General features: G+C 41.4%; 1 protein-coding gene across 7 annotated transcripts in view; it reads left to right on the top strand.

The window, feature by feature from the left end:
- Positions 1–23428, top strand: part of FLT3LG (fms related receptor tyrosine kinase 3 ligand) — a 330696-nt gene that overhangs the window by 184668 nt on the left and 122600 nt on the right. For all 7 annotated transcript variants that reach the window (XR_005744019.1, XR_005744023.1, XR_005744022.1 and 4 more), the window contains exons 3-4: positions 13183–13293; positions 21317–21370. Coding sequence is in view for 2 of the 7 variants with exons in the window: in XM_040327628.1 (XP_040183562.1) it covers positions 13183–13293; positions 21317–21370 (165 nt within the window). In the remaining 5 variants the exon portion in view is untranslated. The remainder of the gene's footprint in view (positions 1–13182; positions 13294–21316; positions 21371–23428) is intronic.

The following is a 23428-nucleotide window of genomic DNA, read 5'->3' as shown; positions in this document are numbered from 1 at the left end:
TATAACATTTTCACGTTCATACACTTATGGTACTTTAGCAGTGCCAGACCCACTTTACTTTTCCTCTATTCTACTTCTGACACCTACTTTGGTGGTAGTTTTCTGTGGGAGCAGCAGCTTTTCTTGTCAAATTTGTTTAGTAAATTTTAACAATTAGCATACAGAAGTACATATGGTGACAGAAAAAGAAAAGATCACATATATGGTATTAATATTAAGTTGTAGTTCCAAGATAAACAAAAAGTAGTTTAACTAAATCAATTTTAGCTTGATCCAACTACTCAAAAGATTATTTCATACATTGTATAAGAAACGATAAAACCAACTTAAACCAGGTTAACGACTTTGCGCAAATCGCCGTACCCGTACGTTGGTACTTTGACGCTAAATACTGGGGTTATGGCAGCAGCTAGGTGCCACAACCCCAGTATTTTCAGGAACAGCGTGCATTTGTCTTTAAGATAAAAGTGGTCTCCACAGCAGATTCGCTGCAAGATCACTTATCGGTGGTGGGAGAGGTGCCCACGCCCTCCCACCGCACTCCGGTCGTCTCCGCCGATTATCGGACCCATCGATAACGGCAGAGACAATCACGTCCTCTCTCGTGGATGCTTGGTTGCCGACTGAGGGTAAGATGGCCCCTGCTTGGCTCCATAGCATGGGAGGGCAGAAGCGACATCCAACGTCATTTCCTCCCATAGCTCTTAAGGGAGTTTTTTTTTCAAGCGACATCCATTCATTTATTTTTTATTGCATTTTAGTGTATATATGAGATCTGAGGTCTTTTTGACCCCAGATCTCATATTCAAGAGGTCCTGTCATGCTTTTTTTCTTTTACAAGGCATGTAATAGGAATAAAAGTAACACATTTTTGTCAAAATAACAAATAAAAAGTAAAATAAAGAAAAATAAATAAATTTAAAGCGCCCTCTCCTGGTGAGCTCACACACAGAAGCGAATGCATACGTGAGTAGCGCCCGCATATGAAAATGATGTTCAAACCACACATGTGAGGCATTGCCGCGATCGTTAGAGCGAGAGCAATAATCCAGCCCTAGACCTCCTCTGTAACTCAAAACTGGTAACCTGTAGAAACATCGCCTATGGAGATTTTAAATTGTAAAAATGTGTCGCCATTCCACAAGCAGGCGCAATTTTAAAGCATGACATGTTTGGTATCAATTTATTTGGCGTAACATTATTTTTCACAATTTAAAAAAAATTGGGCTAACTTTACTGTTTTATTTTTTTATTCAAAAAAGTGTGGGCCAGATCCACGAAGCAGTTACACTGGCGTATCTATTGATACGCCGCGTAACTGCTAGTTTGCTCCGGCGTATCTTTGTTTTGTATCCACAAAACAAGATACACCTGAAGCTGGGCTAGATCCGACTGGCGTACGTCTTAGTACGCCGTCGGATCTAAGGTGCATATTTACGCTGGCCGCTAGGTGGCGTTTCCGTAGATTTCCGCGTCGAGTATGCAAATTAGCTAGATACGGCGATCCACGAACGTACGTCCGGCCGGCGCATTTTTTTACGTCGTTTCCGTAAGGCTTTTTTCGGCGTATAGTTACCCCTGCTATATGAGGCATATCCTATGTTAAGTATGGATGTCGTTCCCACGTCGAATTTTTACAAAATTTTACGTTGTTTGCGTAAGTCGTTCGCGAATAGGGCTTTGCGTATAATGGCGTTCACGTCGTAAGCATTGGCTTGTTGCGGGTTAATTTCGAGCATGCGCACTGGGATACCCCCACGGATGGCGCATGCGCCGTTTAGAAAAAAATTAATTTACGTTGGGTCAAGACGTATTACCAATAAACACGCCCCCATCTCATCCATTTGAAATGCGCGCCCTTACGCCGACACAGATACACTACGCCGCCGTAACTTACGGCGCAAATTCTTTGAGAATACGGGAAATACGATGTAAGTTACGGCGGAGTAGTGTATCTGAGATACACTACGCCGGCCGTAAAGAAGCGCCGCGCTTCGTGGATCTGGCCCTGTATTTTTTCCCCAAAAAATGCGCTTGTAAGACCACTGAGCAAATACGGTGTGACAGTATTGCAAGACCACCATTTTATTCTCTGGGGTGTTAAAAAAATATATATATAATGTTTGGGGGTTCTAGGTAATTTGAGAAAAAATAATATATTATAACTTGTAAACAACAAGTGTCAAAAAGAGGCTCAGGGCTGAAGTGGTTAATATAAGATGACCTTAGATTTAAAAAAAAATAGATTTAAAAAAATATATATATTTTTTTATTATAGAATCTAAAATCTTATACTACATATTAGAACTACAGTATGTACAATTAGTATACTGATAAACAAGGAAATTAAAGTTCTGCCACCAAAACTATATAAAGAGTAAATTGAAAGAGGAGAGAGAATAGGGGGAAGAAGTAGAAGAGATAAAGAAAAAGTAATCTTAGGTAGGAGAAAAAATAGATAGTATGGGTCCCCTGGGCAGTTCATGGTAATAAACACATACCATGAATGAAGAGAATGGAAATTCGAATCGAGATTTCCAAGGTCTTAGTAGGGAAGCATCAAAATTGTAAGGCAAAAACGTGAGTGACCCAGGGATTCCATATATTCTTAAAGTTGGATATTTTATCTTAAGTTATAGTCTCTGGTTTGGCATGAATCATTGCTTTATTGACTCTAATTTTAGTTTCAGCAACAATTAAGGACGGGAATTTCCAAGCGTTGGCAATTGTTTGTTTGACAGCTGTAGTGATCTGTAATAGTAGTTTGAATTTATGGTAGGAGAGAGTGGCCGGTTTTAAGTTTTAAAGTGCTATTGTAGGATCAGGATTGATAGGGATTTCAAATAGTGTTGAAATCATAAGAAATGCATCTTTCTAGAAGTTTTTTTTTGGTACCGAGCATTCCCACCAACTATGAAGATGTGATCCTTGATCACCACAGCCACAAAAACAAGATGGAGAATAATTTGGAGCATATTTTTCAATTGTTACAGGGACCAAAAAACACCACTGCATGAGTACTTTGTAATTTGTCTCTAATGCCCCGTACACACGATCAATATTTCAAATGGAAAAAGTCAGACTTAAGATAGAGAACATGTTCTCTTTTACTCCGATGGAATTCCGTCAGAATTCTGATGTGATTTTGGCCGGTCAAAAGTCCGACCATGTGTATGGGGCATAAGGCAGCTATATTTTGTGAGAATGACTTAGTTCTTTATTAGTAATCTTTGTTACGTTAATTTTACCTATCCAAGATAATGGTACAGAGGACCATTGTGTCAGAAAATGTGATATTTGACGCAAAATTGGAGGATAATTGGTAGTAAAAATGTCAGAAAGATTGGGTGTTAGAGGATATATTTGGGTTTTAGAGTATAGAAGTACTTATTTAAACGAACACAAGCTCCTTTACTGGGCTACTTAATCTTGTCACAGGGCCTCCTCATGGATCCAGCCAAACATCTCTAAGTGGCCCCAGCCCTCTGGTCTTAATGCCACCCAATGCTTTTTGGGCTTCACCAATTACTATCGCCAATTCATTCGTAACTACTCCATCTTAGTGGCACCTATTACTTCTCTCACCCGCAAGGGTGTCAGTGCCCGGCTCTGGTCCCCTGAAGCCATTGATGCTTTCCACAAACTCAAGGCAGACTTCCTCTTCGCCCCAATTCTCCTACGTCCAAACATTACAAAACCCTTTTCTATGGAAGTTGATGCCTCCTTTAGTAGGAGTTGGTGCCGTCCTACTCCAAGCTCACAAGGGCAAGTTTCAGCCTTGCGGATTCTTTTCCAAGAAGATTTCTATTATTATTATTATATATTACAGTGGGGATCGAAAGTTTAAGCACCCCAGGTAAAAAATTGTATTAATGTGCATAACGAAGCCAAGGAAAGATGGAAAAATCTCCAAAAGGCATCAAATTACAGATTAGACATTCTTATAATATGTCAAAAAAAGTTAGATTTTATTTCCATCATTTACACTTTAAAAATTACAGAAAACAAAAAAATGGCGTCTGCAAAAGTTTTGGCACACTGCAGAATTTATAGCATGCACTGCCCCCTTTGCAAACCTGAGACCTGCCATGGATTGTTCTCAATCATCGTCTGGGAAGACTAGGTGATGTCAATCTCAAAGGTTTTAAATGCCCAGAATCATCTGACCTTGCCCCAACAATCAGCACCATGGGTTCTTCTAAGCAGTTGTCTAGAAAACTGAAACTGAAAACAGTTTACGCTCACAAAGCTGGAGAAGGCTATAAGACTATATGTAATTAAGAAATGGCAGTCATCAGGAACAGTGGAAGTTAAAACAAGATCTGGAAGACCAAGAAAAATATCAGACAGAACAGCTCGCAGGATTGTGAGAAAGGCAATTCAAAACCCACGTTTGACTGCATGACTGCATGATCCCTCCAGAAAGATCTGGCAGACACTGGGGTTGTGGTACACTATTCCACTATAAAGAGATACTTGTACAAATATGGTCTTAATGGAAGAGTCATTAGAAGAAAACCTCTTCTACGTCCTCACCACAAAAATCAGCGTTTGAACTTTGCAAATGAACATATAGACAAGCCTGATGCATTTTGGAAACAAGTTCTGTGGATCGATGAGGTTAAAATATAACTTTTTGGCCGGAATGAGCAAAGGTACGTTTGGAGAAGAAAGGGCACAGAATTTAATGAAAAGAACCTCTGTCCAACTGTTAAGCATGGGGGTGGATCAATCATGCTTTGGGGTTGTATTGCAGCCAGTGGCACAGGGAACATTTCACGAGTAGAAGGAAAAATGGATTCAATAACATTTCAGCAAATTTTGGATGGTAACTTGATGCCATCTGTGAAAAAGCTGAAGTTAAAGAGAGGATGGCTTCTACAAATGGATAATGATCCTAAACACACCTCAAAATCCACGGGGGATTACATCAAGAGGCGTAAACTGAAGGTTTTGCCATGGCCTTCACAATCTCCTGACCTCAACATAATTGAAAATCCATGGATAGACATTAAAAGAGCAGTGGGTGACAGACAGCCCATAAATCTCAAAGAACTGGAAGACTTTTGTAAGGAACAATGGGCAAAGATACCTCAAACTAGAATTGAAAGACTCTTGGCTGGCTACAAAAAGTGTTTACAAGCTGTGATACTTGCCAAAGGGGGCAGTACAAGATATTAACTCTGCAGGGTGCCCAAACTTTTGCAGACGCCATTTTTTTGTTTTCTGTAATTTTGAAAGTGTAAATGATGGAAATTAAATCTAACTTTTTTTTGACATATAATAAGAATGTCCAATCTGTAATTTGATGCCTTTTGGAGATTTTTCCATCTTTCCTTGGCTTCGTTATGCACATTAATACAAATTTTTACCTGGGGTGCCCAAACTTTCGATCCCCACTGTGTGTGTGTGTGTGTGTATGTATGTATGTATGTATGTATGTATGTATGTATGTGTATATATATATATTTATATATATATATATATATATATATATATATATATATATATATATATATAGCGCTACCCCGAAGGAGCCGCTGGTAATTAATTGGGCCTGTACTCTGCTTTAACACCCCCCAATAATTTGGTCTCACTCCCCTTGACACAGCTGTGGTGCAGTGTTGATATGAAGCTCAACAATGAAAGACAGGTAAATAGACACAGATTATATTCACTTTACCTGTGTTGTCACCCGGGCATACACTGTTACACCTGCTTAGAGAATTAACAAGCCTCACAACAGATTGTATTAAAGCAAAAGGTAACTTTACTAGAACAGGTTTTATCGTTAACATGGAATCACAATTGGTATACAACCCTGATACAAGAGGTTATAAATGGCAACCGCCTGAGGGCCTCCTGTATTGTTTCAGCAGGAGTGTCTCCAAGTGGGACTAATGCTCAGGCAACAACCTCAGCACTGAGCACCTTCCCACTTCCAGCACACCATGTAGACACTATAAAACCCACTATGCGGCACACAGTATTTGGCAAGAATGATATATCACAGTATAATTAACTCAATATCCCCCCCTTACAGTCTCTAGTAAGTGGTAACAGCACTGCAAGGCCTTGCGATAAGAATACAGTATAGTCTCTGGTCTTCTTTCTTCTGCTAGCTATCGTGAGGCAAAGATTGTAATCAAAAGGGTTCTCTGATCAATAAGCAATATAGAGCAACATAGAACTGTAGCTTAAATGGTGAAAAGTATCTGTGCACTCCTTCCTAGAAATGCATCTCCAGCGGCAGTCACCAAACAATCAAAACAGGCTTGAGGCCTATGCACATGTGACTATATTTAACTGAACTGTCCCGTGGAACTACCAGTCCCAGCAACACTATGCAGTCAGTCTAGGTGTGTGACAAAACAGTACAAAGTTCTGGGCATGAGCCCTCTCACCACACGAGGTTCAGACAGATGGATGCCTCCGCACCACAGGATCTCAGTCCGTTTGCTGCGACCACACTGTCACGCTGTTGTGCTTCACAGATGACCAGGAGTTCTCGGTTACCTCCTTCAAGAGTTGCTGGTTTGATCAGCAAAGTGTAGGCCAGAGCTCTGTGGAACACACACACAGAGCTCTCCTGGCAGGCCATGCGTCCCAGGAACAAAGAGAACTAAGATGGCCACCACAGGGCTTTTATATCCTACCCAGCATGCACTTCAGCTCCAAGTGTTCATGGGAAGGTGATTTGCATAATACTTCACTGTGCTCTTGAAAAACAAAATGAATGAAGTCCATTTCACATTTTAACCACTAGATGGTGCCAAATACTAATTTATAGCATCAGTCAGGAAATATCTTTATACAACATTAACACAAGATTAAAAGGCAAAAATGCCCTCGCTACATGATATATATATATATATATATATATATATATATATATATATATATATATATATATATATATATATATATATATACATACATACATACATACATACATACATAGGTCCATATATCACCTCCCAGAAAGGCCCCCAATTAGGCCAAGTAGCACCTTCTCCTTTGGGGTCTCAATCCAGTGTCTTTTAAGCTCCCAAAAGTGGGCTCCTTCAAGAAATGTATTTAAAACACAAGCACGCTATACATCTCACATTTAGGAATGCACTAGCTCTGGTGCATACAGGTGATGAACTTGAACATATACAGATCTATCCCTTGGGTCACAAAATTGTCTGCATATCCTCGGCCCTGTTCCCTTATGGGTGATCTGTACTTCCTACAATGACACGATGACGTCACAAGCCCCGCACTGACGCGTTTTATCACTCACATGTGACTTTATCCTGTAGTCATCATGCTAGTATTTATACTAATCCTAAATCAATTAAAAACGGGCAGACGCGGAGGCCATTTTCCTATGGTTCACCGTGGCCATTTTACTGGTGATTTTACTAGGTAAACAACAAGTGTCTATGCTTTTACATAGTGGTTGCCATTATCTAGAAGAGTGTCGTTGCCATTTTACTAGTGATATTCTAATGAATCGTCCTTCATAGGAAATAGATGTATAGGCCAATATACAACGGCGGCTATTTTCTAGAAGCCCCACCGAGGCCATTTTACTAGTGGTATTCCAATGAATAAACCTCCACAGGGGATAATGGCAGGCTTAAAAAATATCCTATGTCCTTATTAATATAAACTATTGCAGTAGCGAATTATAAGGACAAGATGAACATATAAAAAAAAAGCTTAATCTCATATATATGAAACCTAAACCATACACATATTAACCTAGATAGGAGGAACTTAGAAAAGTCCCCAACCATCAATACTTTAATATGTAAGCAAATAAAATAATTAGCATACAATAAATATTAATTTTATCCTTACTTAAACAACAATATTAAGACAGAGAGTACTAGAGAATCCATCAAGAATAAAAAAAAGTGATGAGACCAACCAATAAAAAAAGGGGAAAAACTAGATCCTCTTGTTTTCTTTTTTTTTAACCAAGCGATCTTTATAGGATTACGGTCGATGATACTGACACTTTAATGTCTTGTTAGACTCCTCTATTTATAGCAAATGTTGTAGGGGGAATTTCATAGTGGGTTTTTCGCATCCCGCTGCACTCCACTCGCCCGCACTAGTGAGAGTGGTGCGGGGGGGGATGGCGAGGAACGGGGGTCGGGGACCTTTCCCTTAGCACAGCAGGATCCCATACGGGGTGCTGAGGGTCTGGTCTCCGCGTTGCCCTCGAATCCGAGCCACAGTTTACTCAGAATGACCTTCTTGGGTCATGAGGATAGTTAATTTTACTTCTTTATTTAGCCTACCAGACAGTCACTACTTATTCTGTTTTTTCCTCAAAGAATTATTTTATTTAATTGTATTAAACGTTACAAGATTTATTAGCATTCGGCTATGTGATGATTCTAGGTGCCATATCTATTTTTGAAAAGTATATATGATGACTGTATTCCTATATGAAATATTTAATAAAAACTTATTGAAAGTAAAAAAAGGGGAAACAAACATGAGAATAAACATTAGTAAAACATTTTATAACAAAATTGATATACCACTGAATGGGCGAGTCTAATATAACTTTAGTCCTAAATACATGGAGTGACGATGATTTAGTGATTTAGTGATTAGATAGTTTCATATTTTTACATCATAATGACAGATATAGAATATGAGTAAAAATTACAATTAAAAGATTTTTTTTATATATTGTAACAGATCCCACCTGGGGTCGTACTTACCAGCACATAAACCCATACTAGTAATCTGCTCACATCCCCTAAGTTACTACTGAACCAAAACTAATAGGGAGCTGTGACGAACCCAGGACTATATCTGCCGTCAATGCTTCCTCTTTCCGGTACACGATCCAAGATTTTTTAGCCCATCCAGTCACCAGCATCAACACTTCCCCCCACACTTGGAAAACAGGGCAGGTTAAACTGTCCAATCACAATAGACACACAGGTCATGTGTGTTCAAACTTCTCATCAGTAAACACACTTACACATCCCATAATAGTTGAGGCAGACAGCCATAATAGAACAATAGAATACAGTCACACCCCAAACCATCACAGCAAAGAGTACACAACAGCATGAGACAACACACAATATATATATATATATATATATATATATATATATACACACACAAGATTGAGTCTGACTAGCACAGATCATAGTGGGGTTCTCATTCACCCTGTGTCCCTATTAGAGACACGGGGTGATTTTACACATAAGAAGGGTCGGGGAAGCTGGACACAAATTTTCCAGAGCTCTCCAGGGTAAGCTGAGTTCCACAAACCCCCCACCGAACGTGACCCCTGTCCCAGGAGCTAACCTGTAGGTAACATATGTTTTTATTTAAGTAAAAATAGTACCATTTCCAATGGTTGTTTGTAACATAGGAACCTTCATATCATCTGCCATAGCCTTCCCCCATCTTTCCCCATTCCAACCACCAATAGGGGCTGACCCCTGTCTTACCTGTCTACCCCATTATAATATAATTCACCCTCCCCCATAATCCTAGTTTAAATACTCCTCCAGCCTTCGCATAAACCTCTCCCCCAACACAGTAGGACCCCCTTTCATTTAAGTGAAAACAATCTTAAGCATATAGGTTGCACCCCAATGAAAAGTCAGCCCGGTGCTTTAAAAACCCAAATCCCTCCTCCTTACACCAGGTCTTTAGCCATGCATTCAGCGCTCTAATCACCCCCTGTTTTTCCTGTGTTGCGCATGGCACAGGCAATATTTCAGAGAATATCACCTTGGAGGTCCTTCCCTTCAACTTTCAACCAAGTTCTTTAAATTGGTTCTTAAGGAGCATCCACCTTCCATATATTCTGTCATTGGTTCCAATGTGGACCAAGACAACTGGGTCATGCCCAGCCCCTCCCAGTAATTTATCAACCCGGTCCACCACACGCCGAACCCTGGCACCAGGGAGACAGCAAACCATTCGGGTTGAGGCTATCATGACTACAAATTATTCTATCAGTCTTTCTGATTATAGAATCCCCTATTACCACCAACTGTCTAGGCCTACCTTTGATATCAAAGATTATTTACACAGCAATTTTTCTAACCCAATCAAAACACTGGTTCATTCCACACTCAGGAGCTTTATTGGTGGAGATTGAAAAACACTTAGGGGGTTTATCTGATTTTATTTTAATAATCTTGGCAGACATGTGGAAGTCATTTAATTTTAAATGCATTCCCTCTTTGATGGCTAGGAAAACACTTTCTCAACAAGCACCTAAAGCTACACAAAAACACCAACTACGTATTCCCAACACTGGAACACCCGATTCCATATCTGAAATAGACAAGGGAATGTTGTGGATAATTGTTCTATTTACTGATTCCTCCTTAAAGCGGAGGTTCACCCTAAAAACAAGTATATACCATTCAATCCAGCATACTGCCGATATGTACAGTATGCTGTTTTTTTTTTTTCGGTTTACATACCGTAGTAGTGAATCCCGCGGGAGTGGGCATTCCTATTCAGAGACTAAGTGATTGACGTATGACAAAAGCTCCCCCCCCCGGCGCATAATGCGCGTCACCAGTTTCTGAAAGAAGCCGAACTACGAGTTGGCTCTATACGGCGCCTGCGCACTGACGTTCGGCTTTTTTCGGAAACTGGTGACGCGCCTTTTGCGCCAGGGGGAAGCTTTTGTCATACGTCAATCGCTTAGTCTCTGAATAGGAACGCCCACTCGCGGGATTCACTACCCGGAAGCCGTGGGGGAAAATACCTATACTACGGTATGTAAACGAAAAGAAAAAAAACAGCATACTGTACATGTCGGCAGTATGCTGGATTGAATGGTATATACTTGTTTTTAGGGCGAACCTCCGCTTTAAAAGACATACCATCCCTGAAACAGGATTATGGTCTCACCAATACCGATGAGTTCACATTTCTTTGTATAAGGACATTTCTAACCATATACCAGGGTTTCCATAGACTCATCAATATGGTCCTATCTGTCCTCGATTCACACAAATGTTAGGGGAATCTTGCTGTTTTACAATGTTCTCCAACAAAAACAGATTTTCATTAAAACAAGTCCTATTCTTAAATGGGAAATGGATCTTGAACAATCCTTCACACCCCTCCCAATGGTGTTCGGCCTTCAAACATATCTACACATCATCCCACTGTGTTAATCATTAGGAAATGATACAAAAATGTATCACTAGATGGTACCTCTACCAGCAAATCAGATGTAATCTCCCTAGTTTAGTTGAATTATTGTTATAAAAGATCAATTTTCACCAGAACAGGTAAAAGTATTTTTTTTGTGTAAACACTGGACAGATTGGTGTCCTTCTTAACCCAGATTGTCATTAAATTTTTTCCTCTTAAGCCTCATACACACGATCGGACTTCCATCGGACTTTTCTGTGGATTTTGGTCCGAAGGGGCGTTGGCAGTGAACTTGTTCTGCATACACACGGCAGAACTTTTTCAGCCAACTTTCACCAAATCATGTAGTTTTTCAGCTCTTTACCGCCACTCTTTATGCAACTTATGCTATTGTTGGCTGATGTTTAGCATTGGTTCTGAGCATGCGTGTTTGTACTTTGAACTTTAGTCCGATGGACTTGTGTACACATGATCGGATTGTCCTCCATCGGACATTTGTTTCCAGAAAGTTTGAGAGCATTCAGTGTCCGATGTAAAACCAAAAACAATTGTCCGATGGCGCATACACATGGTCAGATTTTCCGATCAAACACGTCCGTCGGACCGTTGTTGTCAAAAATTCTGATTGTGTGTATGGGCCTTTAGCCTTTTTTTTGTTATCCTTAGTGGTATTAATAATATTATTCCTATTCGTATTAACATTTTGTGTGATGCATTACTCCAAGTTATATATCTAGCATAACTGAATGAAACTTGCTCTACCGACTAAAGTAGGAAGTCCTGTTCTTGAACTTTCTGTATTCTCTGTTAAATTGGTTTCTTACCGCAATGTAACCCTGCAAATATTTTGATTTCAATAAAAACTAGTGATACAAAAAAAGAAACAAGAACATTTTTTTCATACTGCTCCTTTGAATTTTCTCTTTACTGCACTCAAAAACAAATGTCAATTTGACTCCACCACTGATTAGATTAGAAAATCAAACAAATATTTTTAGAAATGTTTCAAACTAAATTATTGTACATCCAGTTTTACGTTCTGAATAAGAGCAGTAAAGCACAACCACATTGTGTAGCACTGCAAGAAGTTGAATTTGCATTCCTAATAATGGCTGCCAATAGTACATACAGTATACAATCAAAAAATATTAATACGCGTTGAAAGGATTATGTACATCTAAGTTTCTTACATTTCTTACACAAGTCCTTTGTGTGTGTGTAACGATCACCACCGTTTACGATATCCCATCCATCAACCACGACAGCCTATCTGACACTCCAACCAACAGGACCCGATCCATCCCATTTCCAAGAATAACCGAGACACACAGCTCTGGGTTCTGGTTTCAAATGAAAGACATCTTTAATGGTACACTCTCAGGGTTTTATACAGTTCAAGCATGAAAGGAACAAAGAGACTCTCAACCCCACTCATCACACACTGGGGCTTCAATACACCTTCAGATGGGCTAATTACTAATCAGTATCCAGACATTTCGGCGCTGGGCTGACATTTTTAACATGACCTAATTACTATACCTGAGAAGTCACATTCCACATCTTAGACAGACGTTCTGTCTCCGCATACAGCTTGACAAGTTCCATTCCACATCTTATATCAATAGAATTCACACAAAGCAGCATCACACAATGAGAGGTCTTTCAGAAGCAGACTCAATTAGCATGTCAACAGTCTACACAGAGGAATGAGTCACTATTGACCGGTTGGGTCAACATTAACCAACAACTTGCAATATCTTAAGATCCTGCAATATGAACTATCAGTAATGTCCCATCTCATGTAATTTCTAATTAATATTTCTCAGTCACCCTATGCCCAAAAGGGACACATGGTGACCCTAGACACAAGAGTTATTAGTGACGCTGGCAAATTCTCTGTTTGTCACGGGTCATTCTGTTACATCGTGCATATCCAAAAAATAGTTGACAGACTATACATTTCTTTTAAATTGTCTTTTCTTTAGATGGGTCCTTTTATCACTTTTATTGAACATTTGTATTGTTTTGTTTTAGGTGGTTTTATATTTTGTGCTGGTGCTGGTGACCTGTGAAAAATCTTTCTCTACTTGTACATTTGAATTTGTAAGTGCTTCAAGCAACTTTGGAACATACATAAAGGATTTGGTGAGTGCTGAGCGACTGGATATGTAACTGTTGTTTTTGACTTGTTAAAAAAAAAGTCTGGATCCAACGCTAAGGACTGTGTTCATACATCATATAGTAAAAGCATTATCACTAGTGGTGTTGCTAGAAATATGCGTAAACGAAGGGAGTCGTCTTTGGAAAGCCCAAAGGAGAATAGTACTGTGTTGCATGAGCAGTGGGGTGTGGCCAAACTATGCTAACAGTAAGAGGGGCTTAAAGTAGTATTAATTCCTTATTTTTTTTTTTTATATATACTGTCAAGTAGTGAAATATTTTCCAATACATGTTTTCTAATATCTGTTTAATATTCTTAAGGTTTACTTACCCCTCTATTCAAAATTCCCCCCATAAGCAATTCTTCCCCCCGTTTGCCATCCCAGCACAAATTCCCTCTGCAAGACAAAATCTTCCCCAAACAAAATAGCAAACAATCCCACAGCACAAATTCTCTTACCTACCCAAATCCCCCCACCTAGTACAAATACTTTAATCCTCCCCACATCACTCCCAGCACAATTTCAAAATCCTCCCTCTCAGCACAACCCCCTTCCCACCATAGAATAAAACCCGCCTTTTCTTCCCCCCTCACTTTCCATATGCCAACACAAATTCTCTTATCCCTTCACATCCCAGCGGAAATCTTATTCTAATCCCAAATCACTCTGCTTAGTACAAATCCTCTTATCCCCCTTCCTAGCACAAATATGCTTAAAGTTCCACCCAAGCACATAAAATCCCCCCCCCCCCCAAAAAAAATTTGAGGCCCCCCCACGCACCAATGTAAATGCATGTGTCGCCGGGCGTCTAAGCATAAAATCGTTAATTGTGATTCACATGTTACATATTGCCGCACATGCCGGAGTGAGAGCAATAATTCTAACACAAGACTTCCTCTGTAACACCAAACTGATACCCATAGGGGGGATTTGAAGCATTGCCTATTGACAATATAGGGTACTGAAGTTTGGCGAAGGGGCGCACAACAATTTAAGATTTGACATGTTGGGTACCTATTTACTCGGTGCAACCTCGTCTTTTAAATCTTACCAAAAATGTGGGTAATTTATAGAATTTTTTGGACTAAAATTCACATTTGTGTGTTTATTACAGAAATGTGGGGTTTCCTAGACCTCTGAGATAATATCGTGTGAAAAAAATGGAACTACAACTTATTCTCTAGGGTATCTGCTTTCAGAAAATATATAATGTTTGTGGGTTTTGTGTAATCTTCAGGCCTAAAATTATTTTTTAAACGTGTGCAAAAAACGCACAAACGGCAGCAAAAGTGTTAATTAAAAAGAACACACTATAGAGGCATATGCTTTGTTCATATTTCATATCTAAGGTTCAGAACCACTTTCCCCTTTCCCCAATAATTCCTCTCAGCACACATTTTTTATCCCCCCTCCCAGCACAAATCTTCTTACCCCCTCCCTTCCCGCCTTCCAGCACAAATCCCCCCTCTCCACAATTCACTCTCAGCAAAGAAAGCCCCTCCCTCCAGCTAACCTTCCGCCCAAGCGTAAATTCCTTTTGCATGCCAAAATCCTTTTAAACGATAATGCAAAAATCTCCCCTTGCACAATTCACTTCAAATCCCCCCTCCCTGCACAAATCAACTTGTCCCCCCCAAATCTCCACTCCAAGCGCAATTCCTCTTATCATTCCTAAATCCCCCTCGCAGCACAAATCCTCTTAGCTCCCCTAAATCTCTCTGCTAATCCCCCCCTATCCTTCCTCCCAACACTATGGGCCAGATTCACAAAAGAGATACAAATACAGCACAAATCTTTGTTGCCTCCCAGGTCATTGTGTCCCCCAGTAAGATTACCCACCCTTCCCTTAACTTACAGACCTTTGATACAGAGTGGCAGATGACACCCTGGTAGCAGATGACATCATGATTTACACTTTGGCCAGAGGAAGCCTTGTATCCAATGATAAAAATGGAAGGCTTCTCTTGAATGGCTAAAAAGCCTAAGGCCCCTTTCACATTGAGGAGTTTTTCAGGCGGTACAGCGCTAAAAATAGCGCTGCTATCCCGCCTGAAAAACTCCTTCACTGCAGACTCAATGTGAAAGCCCGAGGGCTTTCACACTGAGGCGATGCGCTGGCGGGAGACAAAAAAATCTCCTGTCAGCAGCATCTTTGGAGCGGTGAGAGGAGCGGCATGTATACCGCTCCTTCACCGCTCCTTCCCATTGAAAACAATGGGAAACCGCGGCAATACCGCCCGCAATGCGCCTCTATAGAGGCGCATTGCGGGCGGTATTAACCCTTTATCGGCCGCTAGCGGGGGTTAATACCGCACCGCTAGCGGCCGAATCCCACGGCAATCCCGGCGGTATAGCGCCGCTATTTTTAGCGGCGTTATACCGCCACCGCAGCTCCTGCCTCAGTCTGAAAGGGGCCTTTATCTTTTTAATTTCGGCAGCAGGTGAGAACTGCTGCTGGAACACAGTGCTGCCTATTGTATGTATTACTAATGCTACGCCGGTATGATACAGTGCACACAGCAACCATATCATTATGTAATAAAAAATCATTAATTTGGGTCAGCTTGGTCCAAACTAATTTTGTAATGTGACAGGAAAGCTGAAATTATACTTTCTTTTTCCTGCTGATTTTGTATGTCATTTTTTTTACCATTAATATTTAAACATTTTTCATTTTAATAACGTGTCTGTTAACCCAACATTTCATATTTGTAATACATGCCTGCTGTACCATGTGCTTGTATGAAAAGTATCCTGTTCTCTTTATATTGCTTCCTTTGTGTGAAATCCCTGGTGTTCCTGCCAGTCCCTCTGCTTTCCTATTAAAAACTGACCTTGCTAAGCAAAAGAGCACATCATGGTCAGTTACCTAGGTGTGCTGGGAACTCAGCCTGCTTTCCTTCAATGATCAGACTCATCCTATTCCTAATACACCTCCCCTGCACAGCCATTCACTGGAAAGCTCAAGTTACTGTTGCTGCTCCTCCTTCCAGCTCTTATGCAGATGAAAACAGAGGGAACAAAGGGAATGTGATCACTTATAAAAAAAAAAAAAGGGAAAAAAAGTATTGATGTTTTTTTTAACCACTTCAGATCCGTAGGACGTCCTGGGACGTCCTGGACTTTGAGTGGTGATATCTGAATGATGCCTGCAGCTGCAGGCATCATTCAGATATCTCTGTCTTCAGCCGGCGATTCTGTGCACCAGAAGAATGATCAAAGCGGCGGTTCCGCCGCTCGATCGTTCTTCTAGGCAGCGGGAGGGGACGTCCCCCCCCTCCCGCCACCATCCGGTGCTTCTCCGGGCTCTCCCGTGCCATCGGGGGCCCGGAGAACGAATCGGCCGGCGCGCGTTGCTGAACCATAGAGATGACTGGTGACCAGACGGTCACAGTCATCTCTATGACCGTCGGAGGGCCGGACGCGGCGTTATGACGTCACGCCCGGTACCCGGAAGTAAACAAAGCCGCAATCGCGGCTGTCGGCATGTAATCGGTGAAATGTTTTTCACCGATTTCATGCTTGTAAGCCTGTAGGAGAGATGTGGGGTCTTATTGACCCCACATCTCTCCATAAAGAGGACCTGTCACAGTGATTCCTATTACAAGGGATGTGTACATTCCTTGTAATAGGAATAAAAGTGATCAAAAAAAAAAAAATGACAAAAAAAGTGTAAAAATAAAAAAATGAGGTAAAAAAATAAAATAAAATAATAAAAAAAAAAATTTAAAACGCCCCTGTCCCGGTCGCTCGCGTGCAGAAGCGAACACGCATGCAAGTCCCGCCCACATATGTAAACACCGGTCAAACCCCACATGTGAGGTATCATCGCGTGCGTTAGAGCGTGTGCAACAATTCTATCACTAGAGCTACTCTGCAACTCAAAAATAGTAACCTGTAAAAAATTTTAAAGCGTCGCCTATGGAGATTTTTAAGTACCGAAGTTTGGCGCCATTCCATGAGTGTGCGCAATTTTAAAGCGTGACATGTTAGGTATCTATTTACTCGGCGTAACATCGTCTTTCACATTATACAAAAAAATTGGGCTAACTTTACTGTTTTGTTATTTTTTAATTCATGAAACTGTTTTTTTCCCTAAAAAAAGGCGTTTGAAAAATTATTGCGCAAATACCGTGCGAGAAAAAAAAGTTGCAATGACCGCCATTTTATTCCCTAGGGTGTCTGCTAAAAAAAAATATATAATGTTTGGGGGTTCTGATTAATTTTCTAGCAAAAAAATTGTGATTTTTACATAAAGGAGAACAGTGCCAAAATAGGCCCGGTAATGAAGTGGTTAATATATTTACACAAATGTTTTGCCTTTCATTTCTATTTTAAACTGAATGGAATAATTTACAAGGTGATCGTTTACAATCACTTACGTTTTTTTAGTATTGCATTAAAAAGAGAAAAATTTGAAGAAAAAAAGCCTTTATTTAATTTGTAATAACTTTCAATGTGTTGTACCAAATCAAAGTGTTTGTCATTTTAAATGGGACAAATTATAAAAAATAATTCATACTTTTTATCTAAAGCAGGGACGTGCAGTCAGGTGAGGCAGGGCCTCATCTGTCATGAACATTAAAAAATAAAAATAAGTCGAGGGTCATAGCTCGGCGACCTATGGTTCCAGAGATATGGGGCTCCTTGCACAGCCTGTCAAAAGCTAAATACAGAGCGGCCACTTTAAATACAAGCTGACACTTTGCAGCAGACTGAGAGGTTGAGCTCACAGTGCCTCTCACTTCTTGTCAGAGGCACTGAAGCTCAATGAACAGCTTGGAGTCTTGGACCAATTGTAACCATGCTAACATTTTTTTTTTTCTTACCTTACTGTATCTGGCTTGTTGCTGGGGTGTACCTTGTAATCTGCCTCTTCCAGGCCATGGCGATGTACGTAATTTCCTGTGGCACCTCTGCTCCTGGGAGATGTGTGTCATCGTTCCCAGAAGTCTCTGACATCGCCGCAGATTTATCTGCATGCTAGGCTAAGACTTCTTGGTTTTGCTGGAGATTGATTCATTATCTTCATTGCCATAACAATGGGGTGGGCCCTTCCCCTGTCGCCTGTTGTGTTGGCAACCAGACTCACTGCCTGCGCTACTCCCTGTGTATAATGCGCATGCGCAAGATGCATGCTGGGTAGCCAGCAGCACCTTATCCTGGAACAGAATCCTGTCTTCACATGCCCACAATCAAGATGGAAGCTCTCAGGAAGACAAAAACTAAGGTAAGTAAATTATAAAAAAGATGTACTGGAATCGTGATTTAATTATAAACATATAAACGGATCTTTGCTTTAAGGCATTTTACAGATGTTTTTTTTTTTAACAATTTTTCCTATATGATACTGTACATTGTGGCTTTTGCATACAAGTACATGCTCATCACAAGCACACAGTATATGTCCAGAGGAGAAGATTTAGTTGTCCACAAACAATCTATGCTGCTATGCATGTGCATATCCTTTATTAAATAAGCCCCATTATCAAGTCCTTTGTTTTGCTTTCATTTATTTTGCTTTATACAAAGGAATAATGCCATTCGCATGGTCTAGCTAACATATATGTCAAAGTGTATTTATTGGAAAAAAAGGTGCAAAAAACTGCACCTCATGCATGAAACATTAATGTCCAATCAGCTAGACTGGTTCAGGGAGACCAAACACAATAAATAAACAGATTAATAAAAATATAAATATTTTATTGTCTAAGCGAAAAATACCTCACATATATGATGATAAAATGTATACAGAAGATGGAGTTTATTGCCCCTAAACAAATTGCTAGTCAGTCAACGTGTTTTATAGGAACTGTTTCCTGAGAACAAGAAGAGAGACACCAAGCTTCAGAGTACCGTATATACTCGAGTATAAGCCAAGTTTTTCAGCCCTTTTTTTTTGGGATGAAAATGAATCCCTCAGCTTATACTCGAGTCAGTGTATCTGAGTCCGTGACATGCATATTCAGACGGGGGCCGTGCAGTGTTAAAAAGTCACGTTCCTCCTTGTCCTGTTCCGTGATAGGCGGAACACTCGGTTTGCCAGCAGACACTGTGTTCAGTGTTCCGCCTATCACGGACGCCCTCTTGTCTGTGATAGATGAGAGGGCGTCCGTGATAGGCGGAACACTGGGCCAGATTCACAAAAGGGATACGACGGCGTATCTGCTGATACGCCGTCGTATCCCTGTTTCTATCTATGCGACTGATTCATAGAATCAGTTACGCATAGATATCCCTAAGATCCGACAGGTGTAATAGTTTTACACTGTTGGATCTTAGGATGCAGTACCGCGGCCGCCGCTGGGGGGATTTTGCGTCGTAAACCAGCGTCGGGTATGCAAATTAGCAGTTAGGGCGATCCACGAAATTTTTTCCCATCTTTACGTCGCCGCAAGTGTTAGTTTGCCGGCGCAAAGATAGGGCTACTTTTACAAAGTGTAAACTTATTACACCATGTAAAAGTATACCTGTCTTTCCCGCGTCGCTTTCAAATTTTTTTTAAATATTTTTTTTTTCCCGGCGCAAGTCTTTTTTACCCATCGCGATTCACAAAACGTCGGCACGTCGTAACTTCGCGCAAAGCACGTTGGGAAATTTGCGACGGGAGCATGCGCAGTACGCCCGGGCGGGAGCGCGCCTAATTTAAATGGGACTCGCCCCATTCGATTGGGCACGCCTTGCGCCGGATGGGTTTAGGATACACCGCCGCAAATTTCCAGGTAAGTGCTTTGTGGACCGGGCACTAACTTGGAAAAATTGCGGCGGTGTAACTTAAACCAGTTACGTTACGCTGCGCCCGGGCTATGTGAATCTGGCCCACTGTTTTCTAGCAGACATAGCAGACATAGTGTTCTGCCTATCACAGATGCCCTCTTGTCCGTGATAGATGAGAGGAGGAGGGGGCATCTGTGATAGGCGGAACACTCAATTTCCCAGCAGACACTGTGTTCAGTGTTCGGCCTATCATGGACGCCCTCTCGTCCTCTCATCTATCACAGACGAGAGGGTGTCCGTGATAGGCGGAACACTGAACACAGTGTCTGCTGGGAAACTGAGTGTTCCGCCTATCACAGAAAAGGACAAGGAGGAGTGCGACTTTTTAACACTGCACTGCCCCGTCTGAATATGCATGTCACGGACTCAGGTACACAGATTGGCAAAGTGATTTTGCAATGGGCACGGTGAGGTCAGGCTGCAATGGGCACAGTGAGGTCAGGCTGCAAATGGGCACAGTGAGGTCCGGCTGTAAATAGGCACAGTGAGGTCAGGCTGTGAATAGGCACAGTGAGGTCAGGCTGCAAATAGGCACAGTGAGGCTGCAAATGGGCATTGTTGACCCTCTTTTCCACTTACAGTAGCTGCTGCATTCTCACCCTAGGCTTATACTCGAATCAATACGTTTTCGCATTTTTTTGTGGTAAAAGTAGGTGCCTCCGCTTATACTCGAGTATATACGGTAAATTAATTAAGGTGATTGTAAATGTTCAGGGTTTTTGCACAGAGCAGCCCCATTTTCCCTCTTATGGGGCCCTCTCCACTCGTCCTCTTCCACTTGTTCTCAAGCTGCTTGCTATGGGGGCACACGTGTGGGCACTACTGAGCCAGGCTGTGTGCATCCATAAACACACACAGCGTGGAATGGCCATGCTTCCTCCTTTAGGAATTTGATTGGCAGCAGAAGAAGCCAATGGCTCCCAATCCTATCAGTTCAGCCTGTGAGAGCAGGGAGAGGATCTGCAGCTCAGCACAGCGCTGGATCGATACAGGACTCAGGTAAATGTTAAGGTGTGGGAACAGGCATTGTATAGTTTTTTCTTTGATGCAGAGAATGCATTAAATTGCCATAACCTTTAGAGTTTAGAACCACTTTACTTATCTTGAAGCAGAAATGGGAATTTAAAATAAGAATGAATTAATTCATGTATGTAAGGACTGATCAACAAACTTATAGTACCGTATATCAGAATGGTGTAAGTATTATATATTTTTTTTTTTTTTTACAGAAACAAGTCTTGTTTACTGATTATGAAGTCCAAGTGGTGTCTAACCTAGAACCGGTAAGTCTTTGCGGCAAGACCTAAACGCTTTAAGTGACCCTGTCAACATAAGAAACTGTACTCCAGTAAAGCCAACAAGCCCTCTTTGATTGCAAAAAAAGTGGAAACAGAGCTGCTGTCTGTAAAATCACACCATAGCATTTATTCCAGGTTGCTGATTTCCACCAACACAGGCTTTAGGCCACGCCCTGATTCACCCCGATTGAGATTAATGGTGGAGGTCCCAATAAAAGGCAGGGGCCTGTGTGTCTGTGAAAGCAGCTACTTGGAATAAATGCTATGATTTGTTTTTGCAGACTACAGCCCTGTTTCCAGTTATTTGCAATCTATGCTGAGCAGGACAAGCAAAAGGAGCCAGCACCTTTTGCACAAGGAAGACCTGAGGAGTAATTGAACAGAGCTTTGAACAGTGCAATTACACTGTGGGATTTCTACTGTAAGCCCTCATTGATGCTTTTCATCTGTGATGGGCTAAATAGTAGAACCCTTTATAATTAGGCCAATCACAAGGGTAAGGCAGCGTGTGAATCTCAGGCGGTTGCAGGATACAGGATTTGAATTCTGTATGGGCAGGCTGAATGTACCAAGTTGGGTACAACCAACATTACGGGTTTTACCAGCGATTATTGATAGTGGCTATAGCAGCAGCTAGCAATAATCACTGGTCTTCACCGTCTTCTCTTGGCTGGGACGGCTTCCCCCACCAGGAGAAGATAATAGCTCGGCAGGAAGGATTCTCACTGTCTGTGGGGGAATCTAGCAAATTTCTTTCCTGCAACGCGTAGTTTGATGTATACACAGGGTGTGTTGTATACACCACTTGTTAAGCTAGCTAGATCAAATTTTGGCTAGTTTAGCAGGTACCAAACTCATTTTGATCCAGCTATGTCTATTCCCGTTCGTGAGAAGTTGATCTAACATTTAACTTCTCATGAACAGGAATGTTGGAAACTTTTTGTTTGGTCAGCCTGCTGCCAATTAGCAGCAGCTCTGATCAGTGTATTCTGACAGTGGAGGCGTCCATCTGTCAGAAAACGGTAACACAGCGTGGAGGATTCATATATCCCCCTAAAATGTGTGAATAGGGGTATCTGTGCAGATTCTTTTGATCAACCAGCTGTCTAATGAAAAATAAAAAAATGACCAGCTTTAGATTTACTAGAGCAGGGATATGCAATTAGCAGACTTCCAGCTGTTGCAGAACTACAAGTCCCATGAGGCATAGCAAGACTCTGACAGCCACAAGCAGGACACTGAGAGGCAGAGGCATGATGGGACTTGTAGTTTTGCTACAGCTGGAGGCATAGGCATGCGCACAGTGTGTGCCAGGTGTGCCTGGGCACACTCTAATCACCCCCTGTGCATTAGCATTATCAAGGGACAGCACCAGGTGGGTGGATGGGGGTGCCAGTGGCCAGTGTAAATTCCCCCATTATATTAAACAGTAGGAACACATTACACCCGTATTTAGGGGGCAACGTAATATGCTCCCAATCAACTGTCTCCCGCCACCAGAACCTTCTTTCTGTGACAGCAGGTGGCGTTCATGTGTGTTTGAGATTTGGGGTGCACAGCATAATGCAATAGGCTAAGCACACCTATGGCTGGAGGTCCGCTAATTACATATCCCTGCACTAGAGTGTGGCTGTTTCGTATGTGGACATTGTGTGAAGGAATCAAAAATGAGCCTTTTGTGACTTAGGGTTCCATTCACTAAAGCAGATTACATGTGGTATTTAACCACTTGCCAAATGCTGGCAGTTATATACTGTAATGTCCTCGGCTTTGTGGTGGTATATCTGAATGATGGGTGCAGCTACAGGCATCATTCAGATATCTGCATTTTCAGCCGGCGATTCCCTACACCATAAGAACAATCATAGATTCTGCTCTATCCTGGTTCTCTGCCTATCTATCACAGCGCTCCTTCAGTGTTACCTACAACTCGGTCTCCTCCTCTCCATTGCCCCTTTCTGTGGGGGTCCCCCAAGGCTCTGTTCTTGGACCACTTCCCTTCTCTATCTACACCTCCTCCCTTGGTCACTTGATAACCGCCCA

Source organism: Rana temporaria, chromosome 10, assembly GCF_905171775.1.
Source record: "Rana temporaria chromosome 10, aRanTem1.1, whole genome shotgun sequence".
Classification (NCBI taxonomy): Eukaryota; Metazoa; Chordata; class Amphibia; order Anura; family Ranidae; genus Rana; species Rana temporaria.
The sequence above is the reverse complement of the archived record's forward strand: the minus strand, read 5'-3'. Positions and strand labels throughout refer to the sequence as shown.